Genomic DNA, 19,868 nt, shown 5'->3' with positions numbered 1-19,868 from the left:
TGTGTTGGGTGCAAACATATTTAGGATAGTTCCATTTTCTTGTTCAATTGAACCCTTTACCATTATGTAATACCCGTCTTTTTAAATCTTTGTTGGTTTAAAGTCTGTTTTGTCAGTAACTAAGATTGCAACCACTAATTTTTGTTTTCCATTTCCTTGGTAGATTTTTCTCCATACCTTTATTTTCAGCCTATTTGTGTCTTTGCATGTGAGATGGGTCTCTTGAAGACAGCATACCAATGGGTCTTGGTTCTTTATCCAGCTTGCCACTCTGTGTCTTTGGGGGCATTTAGCCCATTTATATTTAAAGTTAGTATTGTTGTGTGTGGATTTGATCCTGTCATTATAATGCTGGCTGGTTATTTTGCAGACTTGTTTATGTGATTGCTTAATAGTATTACTGGTCTGTATACTTCAATGTGTTTTTGCAGTGGTTGGTACTGGTCTTTCCTTTCCATATTTAGTCCCTCCTTCAAGAGCTTTTGTAAGGAAGGTCTAGTGGTAACAAATTCCCTCAGCATTTACTTGTCTGAAAAGGGTCTTATTTCTCGTTCACTTATGAAGCTTAGCTTGGCCAGATATGAAATTCTGGGTTGGAATTTCTTAAGAATGTTTAATATTGACCCCCTATCTCTTCTGGCTTGGAGGGTTTCCACTGAGAGGTCCACTGATAGTAAGACAGACTTCCCTTTATAGGTGACCTGGCCTTTCTCTCTAGCTGCCTTTAACATTTTTCCTTCATTTTGACCTTGGAGATTCTGATGATTAAGCATCTTGGGGTTGATCTTCTTGTGGAGTATCTTACTGGGGTTGTCTGCATTTCCTGAATTTGAACGTTTGCCTGTCTTGCTAGGTTGGGAAAGTTCTCATGGATGATATCCTGAAATATGTTTTCCAAGTTGGTTCCACTCTTCCCAGCTCTTTCAGATATACCAATCAGTTGCAGGCTGGGTCTCTTTACACAATCCCATATTTCTTGGAAGGTTTGTTTATTCCTTTTCACTCTTTTTTCTCTATTCTTGTCTACCTGCCTTATTTAAGAAAGGCAGTCTTCAGGCTCTGAGGTTCTTTCCTCTGTTTGGTCTATTAATACTTGGGATTGCATTATGAAATTATTGTAGTGTAGTTTTCAGCTCTATCAGGCCGGTTACATTCTTTTCTAGACTGGCTATTTTGTCTTTCAGCTCTTTTTATTATGATTTTTAGCTTCCTTGCATTGGGTTACAACGTACTCCTGTGGCTCAGTGAACTTCATTCCTATCTATATTCTGAATTCTACTTCTGTCATTTCAGCCATCTCAGCCTCAATGAAGTCCTTAACTCTTGCTGGAGAAGTGATGTGGTCATTTGGAGGAAAGAAGGTACTCTGGCTTTTTGAGTGTTCAGCATTCTTGTGCTGATTCTTTCTCATCTTTGTGGGCTTATCTGCTTTCAATCTTTGAGGTTATTAACCTTTGGGTTTTTTTTTCTTTTATCCTTTTTGATGACCTTGAGTGTTTGATTGTGGTATAAAGTGAATTCAGCCAACTGGCCTTGTTTCTGGAAGATTTTAGGGGGCCAGTATTCAGCTCCCAAATCCTGGACTGTGTGCTCTAAGTCTGAGGGACTTGAATTGGGCCCCAACATTGTTCTCTGGCTCCTCAATGTTCGGAGTCTACTGTGCTGGGTAGACCAAGGTGTGGCAGCTGCATCAGAGTGCTAGTGGATTCAGGGGTGCCTGCCTCCCTGCAGGCATTCACCACAGCAGTGGGAGCAAGGCATTGGTGAGGAGCAGGGGGCCCCTCCTGGAGACTGTGTGCACTGCTGCACTAGAAGTAGTGTTGGTTTGGGGTGGGGTGCTGGATAGCACAGGTGTGGGTGCCTTCTCTGTGCCCCATAAGCAGGAGTGATCACTCAGGGTGTGGGAGGATACCCTGTTCTCTGTGCAGCATTAACACAAGGGTGGAGCACTGGTGGGGGTGAGGCTTGCTGACTCTGTGCCCACCAAGGCTCCATCTGCAATGGCAGTCAACAGGGGTTGAGAGGAATACTGTACTCCTGTGTGCTGGTGGGGCAAGTAAAGCAAAACCTGCCTATGCAGACATGTGCCAGCAAAGCAATGTAGGCAGTTGTGTGGGTTTGGGGGAAGCTTCAGTATGGGGATGAAATGTGTGGGCTGGTACACAGCCATAGGGGCTGCCTCATTGGAGCTTTCCACCAGTCAGGCATGGTCCACTGGTGCAAAAGCTATGGTGTGGGCCTCAGGGCACCTGAGACTTCCCTGTTAGCAGGCATGACCAGGATGGGGCCCCAGGAAAGGCCAACAGCAAGGAGCGTTCAGGTAGGACCAGCCCTATCTGATGTGCAAGATTACCCTTCAGAGACCAGGTCCAACAGTTTCCCTAGAACTAAAGTCTCTTATGGGAGCAAGCCAAGCCTAGAGGGGTGGTCATCTCTGGCCACATTCTGCTACAGATGCTCCTGCAGCACATCAGTTAGTTGCTGCTCTACCACTCTGCTTGTCTCCTGGGGGCTCTACCCCAGAGTGATGTGGGTCAACAATTTCTCAGTGCAATCAGCCCAGGATGGAGGGTCTGTGCTGTGGAACTAAACCAGGGGTTCCCTGTTTGATGACAAGCAGTGGGGGATATGTGGGGCCCACAGGAGACAGTCTGGAGTCCTCTCCTTGGGTCTACTGCAGCTTGCTGGAGGTGTGGATAAGGTGCTTAGGGTTTTTGCTCCTTTGTTATTCCAAGGGTAGCAAGGAAGGTTCTGCTGCAGAGGCAATGGCAGAGAACTTTCAGTTGCCCCTGGAGGCTCTGTCCAGGGAGTTGCCAAGTTGCTACTGGCTTGATAGCTCTGGCAGGGAGTAGCTAGAGGCCCAGGCCTGGAAGACTGCCTGGTGAGGAGATTTCGGAATGGGGTTTCTTGCTGGAGTTCTCTGTATTTCTTGGATTTATATGTCAATCTCTCTAATGAGACTGGGGAAATTTGAATAGACTATCTTCAAATATATTTTCCAAGTTTCTTATTCTCTCTTTCTCTCTCAGGAATGCTGATGAGTTGTAAATTTAGTTTCTTTACATAATCCCATATTTCTTGGATGTTTTGTTCATTTTTAATACTTTATTTTTGACTGCGTTGATCTGAAAAACCAGTCTCTGAGCTCTGAGATTCTTTCCTCACGTTGGTGTGTTCTTCCATTAATACTTCTGATTGTATTATGAAATTCCTGTAGTGAACTTTTCTCCTCAATAAGTTCAGTTTGAGTCGTTCTTAAAATGGGTGTTTTGCCTTTCAGCTCTTAAACTGTTTTACTGGATGGCTTGGCTTCCTTGGATTTTCAATTTTCTCAATCTTGATGAGCTTCCTTGCCATCCAGATTCTGAATTCCATATCTGCCATTTCAGACAATTCAGACTGGTTAAGAACTCACTGCTAGTGAGCTAACAGGCTCCTTTGGAGGTTAAGGGGATACTCTTTTTTAATTGTCAGAGTTTTTATGCTGATTCTTTCTCATCTGGGAGAGCTGGTATTCCTTCAATTGTGGTATAAACTGAGTACAGTCCACTGACTTCATTTCCGGAAGTTTTCACAGGACTAAGGGTCAGTACAGGGTCTTTGTTGAATTTTTGCACATGGTTATGTAGAGAGGAGAATTAATGATTTTTGGTGTTATAGTTTCGGCTGTGATCCAGCAGATGGTGCTTGAGAGCAGTAGGTTCTTAAGTCACCAAGTTCCTGGCTTTTGCAGCTGTATTCTGCCATGTGAGGGAGAGAGAGGTGACCCCCCTCACCCGGTCGGCTCATGGACTTTGGGGGAGCCATCTCTGATCACTGGCACTGTGCTCACAATTTTGCTGTCAATATTATTAGGTCTTTCGGGGCCACAGGGCTCCCTTGGGGAGAGGCCAGTTAAGGAAATAGGCCATACCCTTATAGGACCAGCCCTGTGGAAGGAGGTACACCTAGGCACCATACCAGCCTGCAAGCCTGTGCAACTCATCTGTTTCCTGAGAGTGTGGGCTCCTTCCCAATTCAAGTGTCCAGCAGTTCCTGGCTTGGCACTCCTGAGCTGCAGACTGCAGCCCTGGGGCACCAGGACCTGCTCGTGGCTCCCTTTTCCAGACATTTGGGGTTGGGTTCCTGGTGTGGTGGGAGATCCAAAGGTTTCCCAGGCTGTCAGAATGTACTCAGGTAGAGCAAGGCACCAGGCTGTGCATCAGAGGCTTCACTGATTACACTACATACTCCTACAGGGCAGCCTGGCAGGGACCCTGGGAGGTGCTGGTGGGCAAGCTGGCCTGCAAAACAGACATGCTGCAGGCCCTGTTCTCTCCCCAGCAGTTAGCTGGGGCCAGAGTCTCTCAGAGGGAGACAGGCAGCCTTGAGGAGTAGGCACTTATGGCCAGTCTCTGCCAGAGCTGCCCCAAAGTCAAAGGTCCCTAGCTCTGAGCTTGCTTTAACTCCATCTCCGTCTAATCTCTGGGGAGATCCCCCTGCCACCTCACACATCTGTGGGAGTGTGGGGTCCCCTGTAGCAGCTAAGATCCTAGAGGTACATGGCGAGAGTGCCTTTTGGGGCCAGGAACCAGCCATAGCATTTAGGCACCCCAAACGGGATTCCCAGCTCCCTCCCTTTTCAGCCTCAGCAACTGTATCTTTTTTCTATTCACCTTCAGTGTTTTCTTTCTGAAGATCTGTTCAAATTTTGTTGGTGTAGTCTCTGTGTAAATGACTTTTCACAGCTGCATCTACTCAGCCATTTTGCTTACCTTCCTACCCACCATGATCTCAGCAGCATTTCTATACACCAGTAATGATCAAGCTGAAAACCAAATCAAGAAGGCAATCCTATTTGCAATAGCTACAAAGAAAAATACCTACAAATACAGTTAACTAAGGATATGAAAGATCTCTATAAGGAAATCTACAATGCAGTGATGAAAGAAATTATAGATGACACAAACAAATGGAAAAACGGCCAATGCTCATGGACTGAAATATCTTTAAAATGACGATATTGCCCAAAGCAATATACAGATTAAATACAATTCGTATCAAAATAGCAATGTCATTTTTCACAGAATTAGAAAAAAAAAATCCTAAAATTCACAAGGAACCAAAAAGAGCCCATGTGGCCAAAGCAATCTTAAGCAAACAATAAAATAAAAATTTAAAAGCTGGAGGTATCACATTATGTGACTTCAAATTATATTACAAGGCTATAATAACCAAAGCAACAGGCTACTCATATAAAAACAGACACATAGATCAGTAGAACATAATAGAGAACCCTGAAATAAAGCCACATACCTACGGCCAACTGATCTCTAACAAGGTTGACAAAAGCATACAATGGGGAAAGATCAGTCTAGTTTAAAAATGGTGCAAGGAAAATTGGATAGCCCTGTGCAGAAGAATCAATCTGGACTCATCTCTCTCACCAAATACAAAAATTAACTCAAGATAGATTAAAAATTTAAATGTCAGAACTGAAACTATAAACATTCTAGAAGAAAATCTCAGAAAAACTTTTCTGGACATAGGTTTAATCAAAGAATTCATGACTAAGTCCTTGAAAGCAAATGCAGCAGAAACAACAAAATACAAATAAGACATAGTTAAACTAGAAAGCCTCTGCACAGCAAAAGAAATAATCAACAAACATACAACCTACAGAATGGGAAAAATATTTGCAAGCTATGAATCTGATAAAAGACTAATATCCAGAATCTACAAGGAACTCAAACAATTCAACAAGGATAAAACAAACAATCCCATTAAAAAGTGCGCAAAGGACATGAACATTTTTAATGGTCAATAAGCATATGAAAAAATGCTCAACATCACTGATGTTCAGAAAAAAACAAGTTGAAACTACAATAAGATGACATCTTACACTAGTCAGAATGGCCATTATTAAATCGTCAACGAATAACAGATATTGACGAGGATGTGGAGAAAAGAGAACACTTATTATTTTGGAATGTAAGTTAGTACAACCTCTATGTAAAATAGTATGAAGACTTCCCAGAAAACTAAAAATACAACTACTATTTAATCCAGCAAACTCACTACTGCATGTCTACCTAAAGGAAATCATTATAGCAAAAAGATACCTGTATTTGCATGTTTAAAGGACCACTCTTCACAAAGGCAAAGATAGGAAAACAACCTAAGTATCCATCAACAGATGACTGGATAAAGGAGACACACACATACACACACACACACACACATCATGGAATACTACCCTGCCATAAAAAGAATAAAATGTATTTTGCAGCAACAGGGGTGGAACTGGAGGCTATTATCTTACATAAAATGACTAAGAAACAGAAAGTTAGATGCTGCCTGTTCTCACCTAAAAGTGGGACCTAAATAATGTACACACATGGTTGTGGAATGACAGACAATGGAAATGCAGAACTGTGAAAGAGTAGGGGGTGGAGGTGGATGATGAGAAATTAACTAATGGGTACAGTGTACGCTATTCATGTGATGGTGATACCAAAGGCCCAGACTTCACCATTATGCAATATATCCATGTAACAAATCTGCACTTGTACCCCCTAAATCAATATTAACAATTACATAGATTTAACATTCAAAGCAAAAATGATTGTATAAGTAGAAAAGCATGAAAAAGACACTGCAGGAAAAATCTGATATTAGAATAAATATTTTCCTTTGGAAGAATGAAAAATAAGAAAATAATGCGTGTAATGGCAATAATCTCATTAAAAGTATATAAATAAAAAGACAATTGATTAAAACAAAGTAATAAAAATGTTTGTGTGGTTTATAATGCATGCAGCAGTAAAATGTATGGCACAAACACCAGAAAAAAATGGACAGGGGGTGGGGATGGAAAGAAAATTGAAGTATACTATTGTAAAGGTCTTAAACTGCCTGTGAAGTGATATCTCATTATTTGAAGGTAGTCCGTGATATAAAGATGTATATTGTAAACGCTGAAGCAATCACTAAAAACGAAAGTTTAAAGATAAATAAATAACCAATAGGAGAAACAAAATGTAATTATAAAAAAAATTCAACCCAACAGAATGCAAAAAAGGACAAAATGCAACAGATCAGATGGAACACATAAAAAAGCAAGATTGTACATTTAAACACAAATCATATTGATAATTACATCAATAAAATATTAAACACTCCAAATGAAAAGCATACACTGTGAACTTGATGAAAAAGCAAGAACCAATGACACGTTGTTTACAAGAAACTAATTTTAAACACGAAGATACAGATAGGTTAAAAATAAAAGAGTGGGAAAATGATATATGATGGAAACACTAATTATAAGAAAGCTGGAATATTAGCAGTGATAAAAGGAAATATAATGACACAAGAATCAATTTACCAAAAAAATGATATGCAGCTAGCAAAATAATTTTGAAATACATTAAGAATGAATGCATGAAAAAAATATAAATGACCTGAGAAGGCAAATAGGCAAATCCATTATTACAGAGATTTCAACACTTTTATCTCACTAACTGAGAGAACAAGAAAGCAAGATCAGTAAAGACATAGAACAATGAATAACACTGTCAACTAACTTTACCTAACATCTACAGAATATTCCATCAAAAAATAGCAGAATACACATTTGTTTCATGTACACATGGAATAATTACCACAAATTATTATTTATGGAACATAAAACAATTCTCAAGAAATTTTAAAATATTCTCTGTCAACAACATATTAAATTAGAAATTAATATAAGAAAGATATCTAGTAAATACTGAAACATTAGCAATTTTAAAACAAACCTATATAACCCATGGGTCAAGAAAAATCACAAGAAAAAATGGAAAATATTCTCTAATGAATGAAAATGAAAATGACATGTAAACTTAAAGCTGTGAGTACAGTGAAATTTATAGCTTTAGATGCTTCTATTTAAAAAGAAGCATCTAAAACCAGTAACTTAAGAAACTAGAAAACAGCCTTAATAAGACTATTAACTTGATAATCAGGAGGAAATGATAAAGCTAGAAGCATAAAACAACAAACGAGAAAAAGGAAATGGAGAATATCAGTAAAGGCAAACGGTGATGATCTGAAAAGACCAAGAGTTGCTGGTGAGATGGCCAAACAGGAACAGCTCTGGTCGGCAGCTACCAGCAAGATCGACGCAGAAGGCGGGTGATTTCTGCATTTCCAACTAAGGTACCACATTCACCTCATTGGGACTGGTTGGACAGTGGGTGCAGCCCAAGGAGGGCAAGCTGAAGCAGAGTGGAGCGTCGCCTCACCCGGGAAGCACAAGGGGTCAGGGAACTCCCTCTCCAAGTCAAGCGAAGCCATTAGGGACTGTACCGTGCACTCCAGCCCAGATACTGCACTTTTCCCATGGTCCTCGCAATCCGCAGACCAGGAGATTCCTTCCAGGGCCAACACCACCAGGGCCCAGGGTTTCCAGCACAAAATTGGGCAGCTGTTTGGGCAGACACTGAGCTAACTGCAGTTTTTTTTTTTTTTTTCATACCCCAGTGGCGCCTGGAATGTCAGCGAGACAGAACCGTTCACTCCCCTGAAAAGGGGGCTGAAGCCAGGGAGCCAAGTAGTCTGGCTCTGTGGGTCCCACCCCAAGGAGCCCAACAAGCTAAGATCCACTGGCTTGAAATTCTCGTGCCAGCACAGCAGTCTAAGCCCCACTTGGGACACTTGAACTTGGTGCAGGGAGGAGCATCCGCCATTGCTGAGGCTTGAGTAGGTGGTTTCACCCTCACGGTGTAAACAAAGCCACTGGGAAGTTTGAACAGGGTGGAGCCCACGCCAGCTCAGCAAGGCCACTGTGGCCAGACTGCCTCAGGCAAGAGAAAGAAATAAAAGGTATTCAATTAGGAAAAGAGGAAGTCAAATTGTCTCTGTTTGCAGATGACATGATTGTATATTTAGAAAACCCCATCGTCTCAGCCCAAAATCTCCTTAAGCTGTAAGCAACTTCAGCAAAGTCTCAGGATACAAAATCAATGTGCAAAAGTCACAAGCATTCTTATACACCAATAACAGACAGAGAGCCAAATCATGAGTGAACTCTCATTCACAACTGCTACTAAGAGAATGTAATACCTAGGAATACAACTTACGAGGGATGTGGAGGACCTCTTCAAGGAGAACTACAAACCACTGCTCAAGGAAATAAGAGAGGACACAAACAAATGGAAAAACATTCCATGCTCATGGATAGAAAGAATCAATATCGTCAAAATGGCCATACTGCCCAAAGTAATTTATAGATTCAATGCTATCACCATCAAGCTACCTTTGACTTTCTTCAGAGAATTGGAAAAAAACTACTTTAAATCTCATGTGGAACCAAAAAAGAGCCTGCATAGCCAAGACAATCCTATGCACAAAGAACAAAGCTGGAGGCATCACACTACCTAACTTCAAACTATACTATATGGCTACAGTAACAGAAACAGCATGGTAGTGGTACCAAAACAGAGATACAGACCAATGGAACAGAACGGAAGCCTCAGAAATAACACCACACATCTACAACCATCTGATCTTTGACAAACCTGACAAAAACAAGAAATGGGGAAAGGATTCCTTATTTAATAAATGGTGTTGGGAAAACTGGCTAGTCATTTGCAGAAAGCTGAAGCTGTATCCCTTCCTTACACCTTATACAAAAATTAATTCAAGATGGATGAAAGACTTAAATGTTAGACCTAAAACCATAAAAACCCTAGAAGAAAACCTAGGCAATACCATTCAGGACATAGTCATGGGCAAGGACTTCATGTCTAAAACACCAAACGCAATGGCAACAAAAGCCAAAATTGACAAATGGGATCTCATTAAACTAAAGAGCTTCTGCACAGCAAAAGAAACTACCATCAGAATGAACAGGCAACCTATAGAATGGGAGAAAATTTTTGCAATCTACTCATCTGACAAAGGGCTAATATCCAGAATCTACGATGAACTCAAACAAATTTACAAGCAAAAAAGCAAAGAACCCCGTCAACAACTGGACGAAGGATATGAACAGACACTTCTCAAAAGAAGACATTTATGCAGCCAAAAGACACATGAAAAAATGCTCATCATCACTGGCCATCAGAGAAATGCAAATCAAAACCACAATGAGATACCATCTCACACCAGTTAGAATGGCGATCATTAAAAAGTCAGGAAACAACAGGTGCTGGAGAGGATGTGGAGAAACAGGAACACTTTTACACTGTTGGTGGGACTGTAAACTAGTTCAACCATTGTGGAAGTCAGTGTGGCGATTCCTCAGGGATCCAGAACTAGAAATACCATTTGACCCAGCCATCCCATTACTGGGTATATACCCAAAGGACTATAAATCATGCTGCTATAAAGACACATGCGCACGTATGTTTATTGCGGCACTATTCACAATAGCAAAGACTTGGAACCAAGCCAAATGTCCAACAATGATAGACTGGATTAAGAAAATGTGGCACATATACACCATGGAATACTATGCAGCCATAAAAAATGATGAGTTCATGTCCTTTGTAGGGACATGGATGAAGCTGGAAACCATCATTCTCAGCAAAGTATCCCAAGGACAAAAAACCAAACACTGCATGTTCTCACTCATAGGTGGGAATTGAACAATGAGAACACATGGACATTGGAAGGGGAACATCACACACTGGGGCCTGTTGCAGGGTTGGGGGAGGGGGGAGGGATAGCATTAGGAGATATACCTAATGTTAAATGATGAGTTAATGGGTGCAGCACACCAACATGGCACATGTATACATATGTAACAAACCTGCACGTTATGCACATGTACCCTAAAACTAAAAGTATAATTAAAAAAAAAACATGGAGGTACCTAGCAGAATAAATACATAGAACTACTAAATAAAAAAAAAAAAAAAGAAAGAAAATGTGGCAGATATACACCATGGAATACTATGCAGCCATAAAAATGGGTGAGTTCATGTCCTTTGCAGGGACATGAATGACACTGGAAACCATCATTCTCAGCAAACTAACACAAGAACAGAAAACCAAACACCACATGTTCTCACTCATAAGTGGGAGTTGAACAATGAGAACACATGGACACAGGGAGGGGAACATCACACACCGGGGCCTGTTTGGGGGTGGGGGGATAGGGGAGGGATTGCATTAGGAGAAATACCTAATATAGATGATGGGTTTATGGGTGCAGCAAACCACCATGGCACGTGTATACCAATGTAACAAACCTGCATGTTCTGCACATGTACCCTAGAACTTAAAGTATAATTTAAAAAAAGAAGAAAAAAGACCAATACATTTGTAAACCTCAGCTAGAATAATCAAGAGTAAAAAAGAAAAACCACACATTATCAAAATCAGTAATAAAAAAAGGATTAGCATTTATACAGATCCTATAGACATTTAAAGGATGGTCAGGGAATATGATGAAAAACTTTATGCCAATAAATATGACTAAGAACTTTCATGCAATTGACAAATTTCTTAAAAGGAAAAAAAGGCCAAATGAACTTAAGATACAGAAAATCTAAGTAGATCTATAACTTTTCAAAAATTGAATTTATAATTAAAACCTGCAAGCCAAAATAACTTTATTGGTGAATTTCAGCAAGCAAGAAATAAATCATATAATCCTAAACAGATTCTTTATGAAAATAAAGGAGGCAACACTTCACAGCTCACTTTAGCAGGCCCCCATTACTCTGATATCAGAACCAGATAAAGACATAAAACTGTAAATGAATATCTCTATGGCTATTGATGCAAAACCCCATTCCTATTAGCAAACATATCTGGATTCCTCAAATGATCAGAATAAAGAAGAAAGCCCCCTATAGGGATTTCCATATATGCAGAAAAAGCATTGGACAACATTCAACACCTACTCATGATTAAAAAAAAATTCTCAGAAACAGAATATAAAAGGAAACTTTTTCAGCTAGATAAAATGTATCTACAAAAATCCTAAAACTTTCCCTAGTCAATACTGCATTCTTTAGTTAATGTTGCACTGGAAGTCCTAGGCAATGCAATGAGTCAATAAAAAGAAATTAAAGACATTATATTGGAAAAGAAAAAATAAAAGTCTCTATCCACAATAACAGGACTGTTTATAAAGAAAATCCCAAGCAATAGAATGAAAAATTAACAAGTTACAAGAATAAGTGAATTTACAATGTTACAGGATACAAACACATACTAGCAACAATGAAAACATTAAATTTTTAAAATACCATTTACAGTAGCATTAAAAAAAATAAAATACTTAAAGGCAGGAGAATTTCTTGAACCTGAGAGGCAGAGGTTGCAGTGAGCTGAGATTGCGACACTGCACTCCAGCCTGGGTGACAGAACAAGACTGTTTCAAAAAATAAAATAAAATAATAAAATGCTTAGAGGTACATTTAACAACATATGTATTATAACTGTACATTAAAACTACAAAATATTGCTGAAATTAAAGAAGACCTGCAGAAATGGAAAATATATAATACCATGTTCATGGATCTGAAGGCTCAATTCTCCTCAAATTGATTTGTAGATTCAGTGCCATCCTTATCAAAATCCCCAAAAAGTGTTGTAAAAAATAGTAAACTGTTTCTAAAATTTATATGAAAATATAAAGGCCCAACAATAGCCAATACAACTTTGGAAAAGAACAAAATGGTTGGAGAACTTACACTATTTAATTTAAAGATGTAATATACATCTATAGTAATCAAGAAAGTATGGTATTGGCATAATGATTAATGTAAAGATTAATGGAAAAAAAGAGACTGTCAGAAATAAACCCACTCATATATATAGTCAACTGATTTTTGTAAGGCATAGCCTTTACAATAAATTTGCTGGAACTACCGGTTAGGAATTTGCAGGAAAAAAAAAGACCCTGACTTCCATTTTCACCACACAGAAAAATGAACTCAAATGTATCACAGACCTAATATAAATGCTAAAATTACAGAACTTCCAGAAGAAAATGTAGGAGAAAATCTTAAGAAATTTGTAATAAGCTAAAATTTAAGTGAAACACCCAAGTTCCTTCAAGTAACTGGAAAGACTTCCCAAGACGGACTGGTACAAATAAACCCAGACTGGGAAGACTGCAATAAATACCTCACTCTTGAATGCTCAGATACTAATGAACATCCACAAGCATCAAGACTACCCAGGAACACATGAGCTCACCAAAGGAACTAAATAAGGCACCAGGGGCCAATCCCACAGGGATAGAGTTATGTGACCTTTCAGAAAGAGAATTCAAAAGAGCTGTTTTAAGGAAACCCAAATAAATTAAAAATAAAACAGAAAAGAAATTCAGAATTCTAACAGATAAATTTAACAAAGAAATTGAAATAAAAAGAATAAAGCAGAAATTCTGGAGCAGAAAAATGCAGTTGACATACTGAAGATTGCATCAGTCTCTTAATAGCAGACTTGATCGAGCAAAAGAAACAATTAGTGAGACTGAAGACAGGCTATTTGAAAATACAGAGTCAGAGAAGACAAAAGAAAAATGAATTAAAAAAATAAACCATGCCTACAGCCTCTAGAAAATAGCCCAAAAAGGGCAAATCTAAAAGTTCTTCGCCTTAAAAGGGTGGGGGGAGTGGTCTAGAAGGTTTTTCAAAGAGATAATAACAGAGAACTTCCCAAACCTATAGAAAGGTATCAGTATTCAAGTACAAGAAGGTTAGAGAACACCCAAGTGAATTTAAGAAGGTTAGAGAACACCCAAGTGAATTTAAGCCAAAGAAGACTGCCTCATGGTAATTAATGATCAAACTCCCAAAGGTCAAGGACAAAGAAAGGGTCCTAAAAGCAGCAAGAGAAAAGAAACAAACAAGATATTAATATAATGGAACTTCAACATGTCTGGTAACAGACTTTTCAGTGAAAACCTTACAGGCCAGGAGAGAGTGGCATGACATATTTAAAGTGTTAAAGGAAAAAAAATGTTTTGCCCTACAAGAGTATATCCAGCAAAAATATTCTAGAAACATGAAGGAGAAATACTTTCCCAGCCAAAAAAAAGAAAGAAAGAAAAAAAGAAAAAATACTGAAGAGGTGCATCAACACCAGATCTGTCCCACAAAAAATGTTAATTCTTCAACCTAAAAGAAAAGGATGTTAATGACCAGGAAGAAATCATCTGAACATACAACACTAACTGGTAATAGTAGGTACACAGAAAAAAAATAAAATATTATAACTGTTACTATGGTGTACAACCTACTCATATGTAGAAAGATGAAAGATAAAATCATCAAAATAATGACTACAAGAACTTTTCAAGACAGACAGTATAATGATATAAATAGACACAACAAAAAGTTAATGAGGAGACAAAGTTAAAGTGTAGAATTGTTATTAGTTTTCTTTTTGCTTGTTTGTTTATGCATCAGTATTACATTGTCATTACTTTAAAGTAATGGATTATAAGATATTATTTGCAAGCCTCATGGTAACCTAAAATCTAAAAACATACAACAGATACACAAAAAATCAAAAAGCAAGAAATAAAAATATACCAACCAAGAAAATCACCTTCCCTAAAAGGAAGACAGGAAGAAAGAAAAAAATAACCAGAAAATATATAACAAAATGGCAGGAATAAGTCCTTACTTGTCAATAACAAAATTGAATGTGAGGGGACTAAACTCCCCAATTAAAAGACACAGAGTGTCAGAATGGATTTTTTTTTTTTTTAAAAGGATCTAACAACCTCTTGCCTACAAGAAACACACTTCATGTATACAGACATACATAGACTCAAAATAAAGGGATAGAAAAAGACTTTCCATGCCAATGGAAACCAAAAACAAGCAGGAGTGACTCTACTTATATTAGACAAATTAGGTTTCAAGACAAAAACTATAAAAAGAGAGAAGATCATTATATAATATTAAAGGGGTCAATTCAGTAAAAAGATGTAACAATTGTAAATATATATGCATTCAACGCTGGAGCACCCAGACGTATAAAGCAAACATTGTTGGAGCTAATGAGAGAGACCCCAATACATTAAAACCTCAAGACTTCAACACCCTGCTTTCAGCACTGGACAGATCATCCAGACAGAAAATCAACAAAGAAACATTGGACTTAATCTGCACTATAGAACAAACAGACCTAATAGGTATTTACAGAACACTTCATCCAACAGCTACAGAATACATTTCTCTCCTCAGCATGCGGCTAATCCTCAAGAATAGATCACATGTGGCCAGGTGTGGTGGCTCACGCCGCCTGTAATCCCAGCACGTTGGGAGGCCAGGACGGGTGAATCACCTGAGGTCAGGAGTTTGAGAACAACCTGGCCAACATGGTGAAACCCCATCTCTATAAAAAAATACAAAAATTAGCCAGGTGTGGTTGTGGGTGCCTGTAATTCCAGCGACTCAGGAGGCTGAGGCAGGAGAATCACTTGAACCCGGGGGGTGGAGGTTGCAGTGAGCTGAGATAGCGCCATAGCACTCCAGCCTGGGCAACAAATGTAAAACTCAGTCTCAAAAAAAAAAAAAAAAAGTTAGGCCACAAAACAAATCTTAAAAGATTCCAAAAAATTGAAATAATATCATGTATCTTTTCTGACCACAATAAAACTAGAAAGCAAAAACAAAAGGAATTTTGGAAACTATACAAACACATGGAAATTAAACAACATGCTCCTGAATGACCAGTGGTCAACAAAGACATTAAGAAGAAAATTTTAAAATTTCCAGAAACAAAAATAACGGAAACACAACATACCAAAACCTATGCGATATAGGGAAAGCAGTACTAAGAGAGAAGAATGTAGCTAAAAGTAAAGTGCCTACATCAAAAAGGCAAAACTTTAAATACACAACCTAATGATACACCTTAAAGAACTAGAAAAGCAAGAGCAAGCCAAACCCAAAGTTAATAGAAGAAAATAAATAATAAACATCATAGCATAAATAAATGGAATTGAAATGAATACAAAAGATCAACGAAACACAAAGTTGGTTTTTAGAAGTCAAACAAAACTGACAAAATGTTAGCCAGACTAACTTAGATAAAAAGTGACAAGACACAAATAAATAAAATTAGATATAAAAAAGGAGAAATTACAACTGATACGCAGAAATTAAAAGGATCATTAGAGGCTACAATGAGCAACTATATGCCAAAAAACTGGAAGACCTACAAGAAAAGGATAAATTCCTATACACATACAACTTACCAAGATTAAAACATGAAGAAATCCAAAACCTGTGAATAGACCAGTAACATGTAATAAGATTGAAGCTATAATAAAAACTCTCCAAGCAAAGAAAAGCTCAGGACCGATAGTTTCACTGCTGATTTTAACATTTAAAGAAAAACTAATACCAACTCTACTCAAACTAATCCAAAAAGTAGACGTGGAGGGAATACTTCCAAACTCATTCTATGAGACCAATATTACTCTGATACCAAAACTAAACAAAGGCACATCAAAAAAGGAAAACTACAGGCCATTATCTTTGATGAACACTGATGCAAAAATCCTCAACAAAATACTAGTAAACCAAACGCAACAACACATTAAAAAATCATTCATCGTGACCAAGGAGTATTTATTCCAGGAATGCAAGAACGGTTCAACATTTGCAAGTCAATCATTGTGATCTATCAAGAGAATGAAGGACAAAAACCATATGACCATTTAAACTGATGCTCAAAAAGCATTTGATACAAATAAAAACCTCTCATGCTAAAACCCCTCAAAAAATTGAGTATAGAAGGAACATACCTCAACATAATGAAAGCCATATATGATAGACCCACAGCTAGTATCATACTGAACAGGGAATATGGAATAGGAAATAGGGAAAAACTGGAAAACTTTCCTTTAATATCTGGAACCTGACAAGGTTGTCCACTTTCACTACTGTTATTCAACATAGTACTGGAGGTCCAAGCTAGAGCAATCAGACAAGAGAAAGAAACAAAGGACATCCAAATTGGAAAGAAATGAGTAAAACCATCCTTATTTACAGGTGCTATGATCTTATATTTGGAAAAATTTAAGGACTCCACCAAAAAACGATTAGAATTCATAAACAAATTCGGTAAAGTTGCAGGATACAAAATCAATAAACAAAATTCAGTAGCATTTCTATGTGCCAAGAGCAAACAATCTGAAAAAGAAATTATGAAGGTAAACCCAGCACTTTGGGAGGCCAAGTTGGGAGGATCACTTGAGGCCAGGAGCCCGGAGACCAGCCTGGGCAACACAGCAAGACTCTGTCTCTACAAAAAAAATATAAAAAATTAGCCAGGTGGTATGAACCTGTAGTCCTAGCTACTCAGGAGGCTGAGGTGGGAGGATCACTTGAGCCCAGGAGGTTGAGGGGTGTAGTGAGCTGTGATCACACTACTGCATTCTAGCCTAGGCAACAGACCCTGCCTCAAAAAAAAAAAAAGGATAATTTCTACTTAAGATTTTATTGACATCAGTAGTACTGAGCAAGATGTTAGGATTAAAATCTTGATCCAGTTCTACCACTAACAAGTAACTTAACATGGAGCCTCAATATGTTGCTTAATATCAAGGTATCTCAGATTTTTTTTTCAATTTGGGATTGCTCTAAGGAGTCTATAAATGTGACTATTCTATCAAAATGTACCACATCATTAGTGCAATTTTAAATATTAAAAGGCTGACATTAAACCAAAAAGCAAATTAAATACAATCTAACATACAAATTATTAAAAAATGTGTAGGGAAGTATATAGCTATGCAAACAACACACTTGGTTAATATCATAATTTTCTAATTGGGACTTTTGTTGTGTGTATATAAGTAAGCTAACAAGCTGCACTTTATTCTTCAACTACAAGTACAGACCTATACCCTTTCAAACTGGATCGTGTACATGGCTGTATTTTAGCCAAAGCATAGACAACATGGAGCATTTTCATGTAATGCTTAGCAGACCGACTCTACCACTGAACCGTAATATAATCTGTCATTTTGTATCTACATGGGTAGCTCCCTATATCTACAGATAACTGAATGCAGACTGTACCCTGAAACTGATTGAAAACATTCAAAAATATTTATTAATGCAAAGTATGTATGACACAGATATAAGTGGAAAAGAACCTTTGTTCTAAGAATTAACAAAGCCAAATAGAAATAAAACATTTAAGAACATTATAGTACACATTTCAGAAAGAAACTAGAGAACAATCTCAAATGTTGCTTATCAACTAATTAATGGGTACGAAGTAGGAATTCCATTTTGGGTTCACTGGGTTCTGTTTTGCTCTAATTTGTAGTACTAAAATTATGTCATGTGTGGACAGGAAAAAAAACACCAAAAATTTAGTATTGTAACATCTATATTGAGTTGAGATATGCAAGCACTTCAATAGTAGGACTTCAACAATAGTCATACATTAACTCCATTACTAGTGGTTCTTGATCTTTAACCTACTTCAGAATAGCCTAGAAGCCTTATTAAACACAGATTGCTGACCCCCATACCTAGAGTTTCTGATTCAGTAGGTTTGAGGTGAGACTTTAGAACTGCATTTCTAACAAGTTCCCACGTGATGCTGATGCTGCCGATTTGGTAAGGCACCACGCTTTAAGAATCTTTTCTACAGATTTCTCAAACATTGAGATTTATGTTGATTCAGATTATATCAGTACCTTCAAAGCAAAGACAGGGTATCTTGGAGAGATTTTAGTTTAGATTCACTAAACTCTCTTTTAAGTTCTCAGTAGAAATTGTGAAGAGAAACTGACTACTATAATAAAACTCAAGGAATTAGAAGTGTAACTACTATTACAGTACAAGGGCTTCTGCCAGGAATGGTAGTTGATTCGTTATTTTTAAGTTGGTGGGACAGATGGGTCGACATCTTGGAGTAAGTATAAGCCTAACAGTCATGGGCATCAGTCTGTGTGTCATACAGATGGAAAGCAGAAGGTTCCATAATCCTTCTTAAAACACAGCTTAAGAGAGTTTCAACCATAATGACAAGTGAACAGGTAACTCCTAGATGTCTGCATGGATCAAACCATCTCCAGATCTTCAAAAAGCATATGAAAACTAAGGAAAACAACAGGGTCACCAAAGAAAATACTAAGATACCTATTACCACTATAAGGTATGGTCAAGTGCTTGCAAGTACATTCAGACATTTTTCACAGCATATCACTTAAATGCACAATTACAAAAAAATAAAAATAGAGTTAAATAAATGTATTAAGCTTTTATTAGGTTAGAAAAAATTCTAAGATGGTTAGTATATCTTAGTTACAAGTGATGATCTTTTTTCCTTTAGCCTTTTAAAATCAATATATGGAAGACATGCAATGCTAAGTTCTTCTTTTGTACATCCTGTAAGACAACACTTTTCTGAATATCCTCTGCGTTTTCTTTGGGGATGATTGCCCCAAAACAAATTGCTTAAGGTTTTAATTTTGTTTCTACGTTTCTTCTGAAATTTTGCATTCTCATGAATATATACATTGATATTATGTGATGAAGAAAATTCTCTTGTCTTATCAAGGGGTGAATATCCCTTTTTATCCTTATACTCAGGTAGTGACTGCATTTGCCAACTGTTTACTGCTTCTTCCCAAGAAGTAGACACTGTTGAGAGAGAAGAAAATAAATGCTCCTTTATTAAAATCTTCCTTTAGATGAAAATTTAATATTGGAACAGTAAAATCAGCTAATTATTAAAAAACAAGTAATCACATTTTAAATAAAGAATGGAAAGTATGGTTATTCAAAAGCAATATTTAACTAAAGTAGGTGTAGTGTTTTCCTATTAAAAGGCTGTACGCCTTTGTACATTTTTGTATTAACGATTTAAATTGAGATACCATTCACATGCTATAAAATTAGTCA

The 19,868-nt window shown here is 37.8% G+C and overlaps 1 protein-coding gene across 2 annotated transcripts in view; it reads right to left on the bottom strand.

Moving 5' to 3' along the window:
* INSL6 (insulin like 6) overlaps positions 1 to 19,868 on the bottom strand; it is a 72,157-nt gene that overhangs the window by 31,084 nt on the left and 21,205 nt on the right. The window contains exon 2 of one of the 2 annotated variants that reach the window (XM_003823370.4): positions 146 to 19,607. The exons of the other annotated variant lie outside the window; for it this stretch is intronic. Coding sequence (XP_003823418.3) covers positions 19,255 to 19,607 — 353 coding nt within the window. The 3' untranslated portion in view covers positions 146 to 19,254. Of the gene's footprint in view, positions 1 to 145; positions 19,608 to 19,868 lie in introns of those variants that run through there. 2 annotated transcript variants of the gene reach the window in all.

The sequence above is a fragment of the Pan paniscus genome, chromosome 11 (assembly GCF_029289425.2).
Source record: "Pan paniscus chromosome 11, NHGRI_mPanPan1-v2.0_pri, whole genome shotgun sequence".
NCBI classification, from domain to species: domain Eukaryota; kingdom Metazoa; phylum Chordata; class Mammalia; order Primates; family Hominidae; genus Pan; species Pan paniscus.
This window is presented reverse-complemented; position numbering and strand designations above follow the sequence as displayed.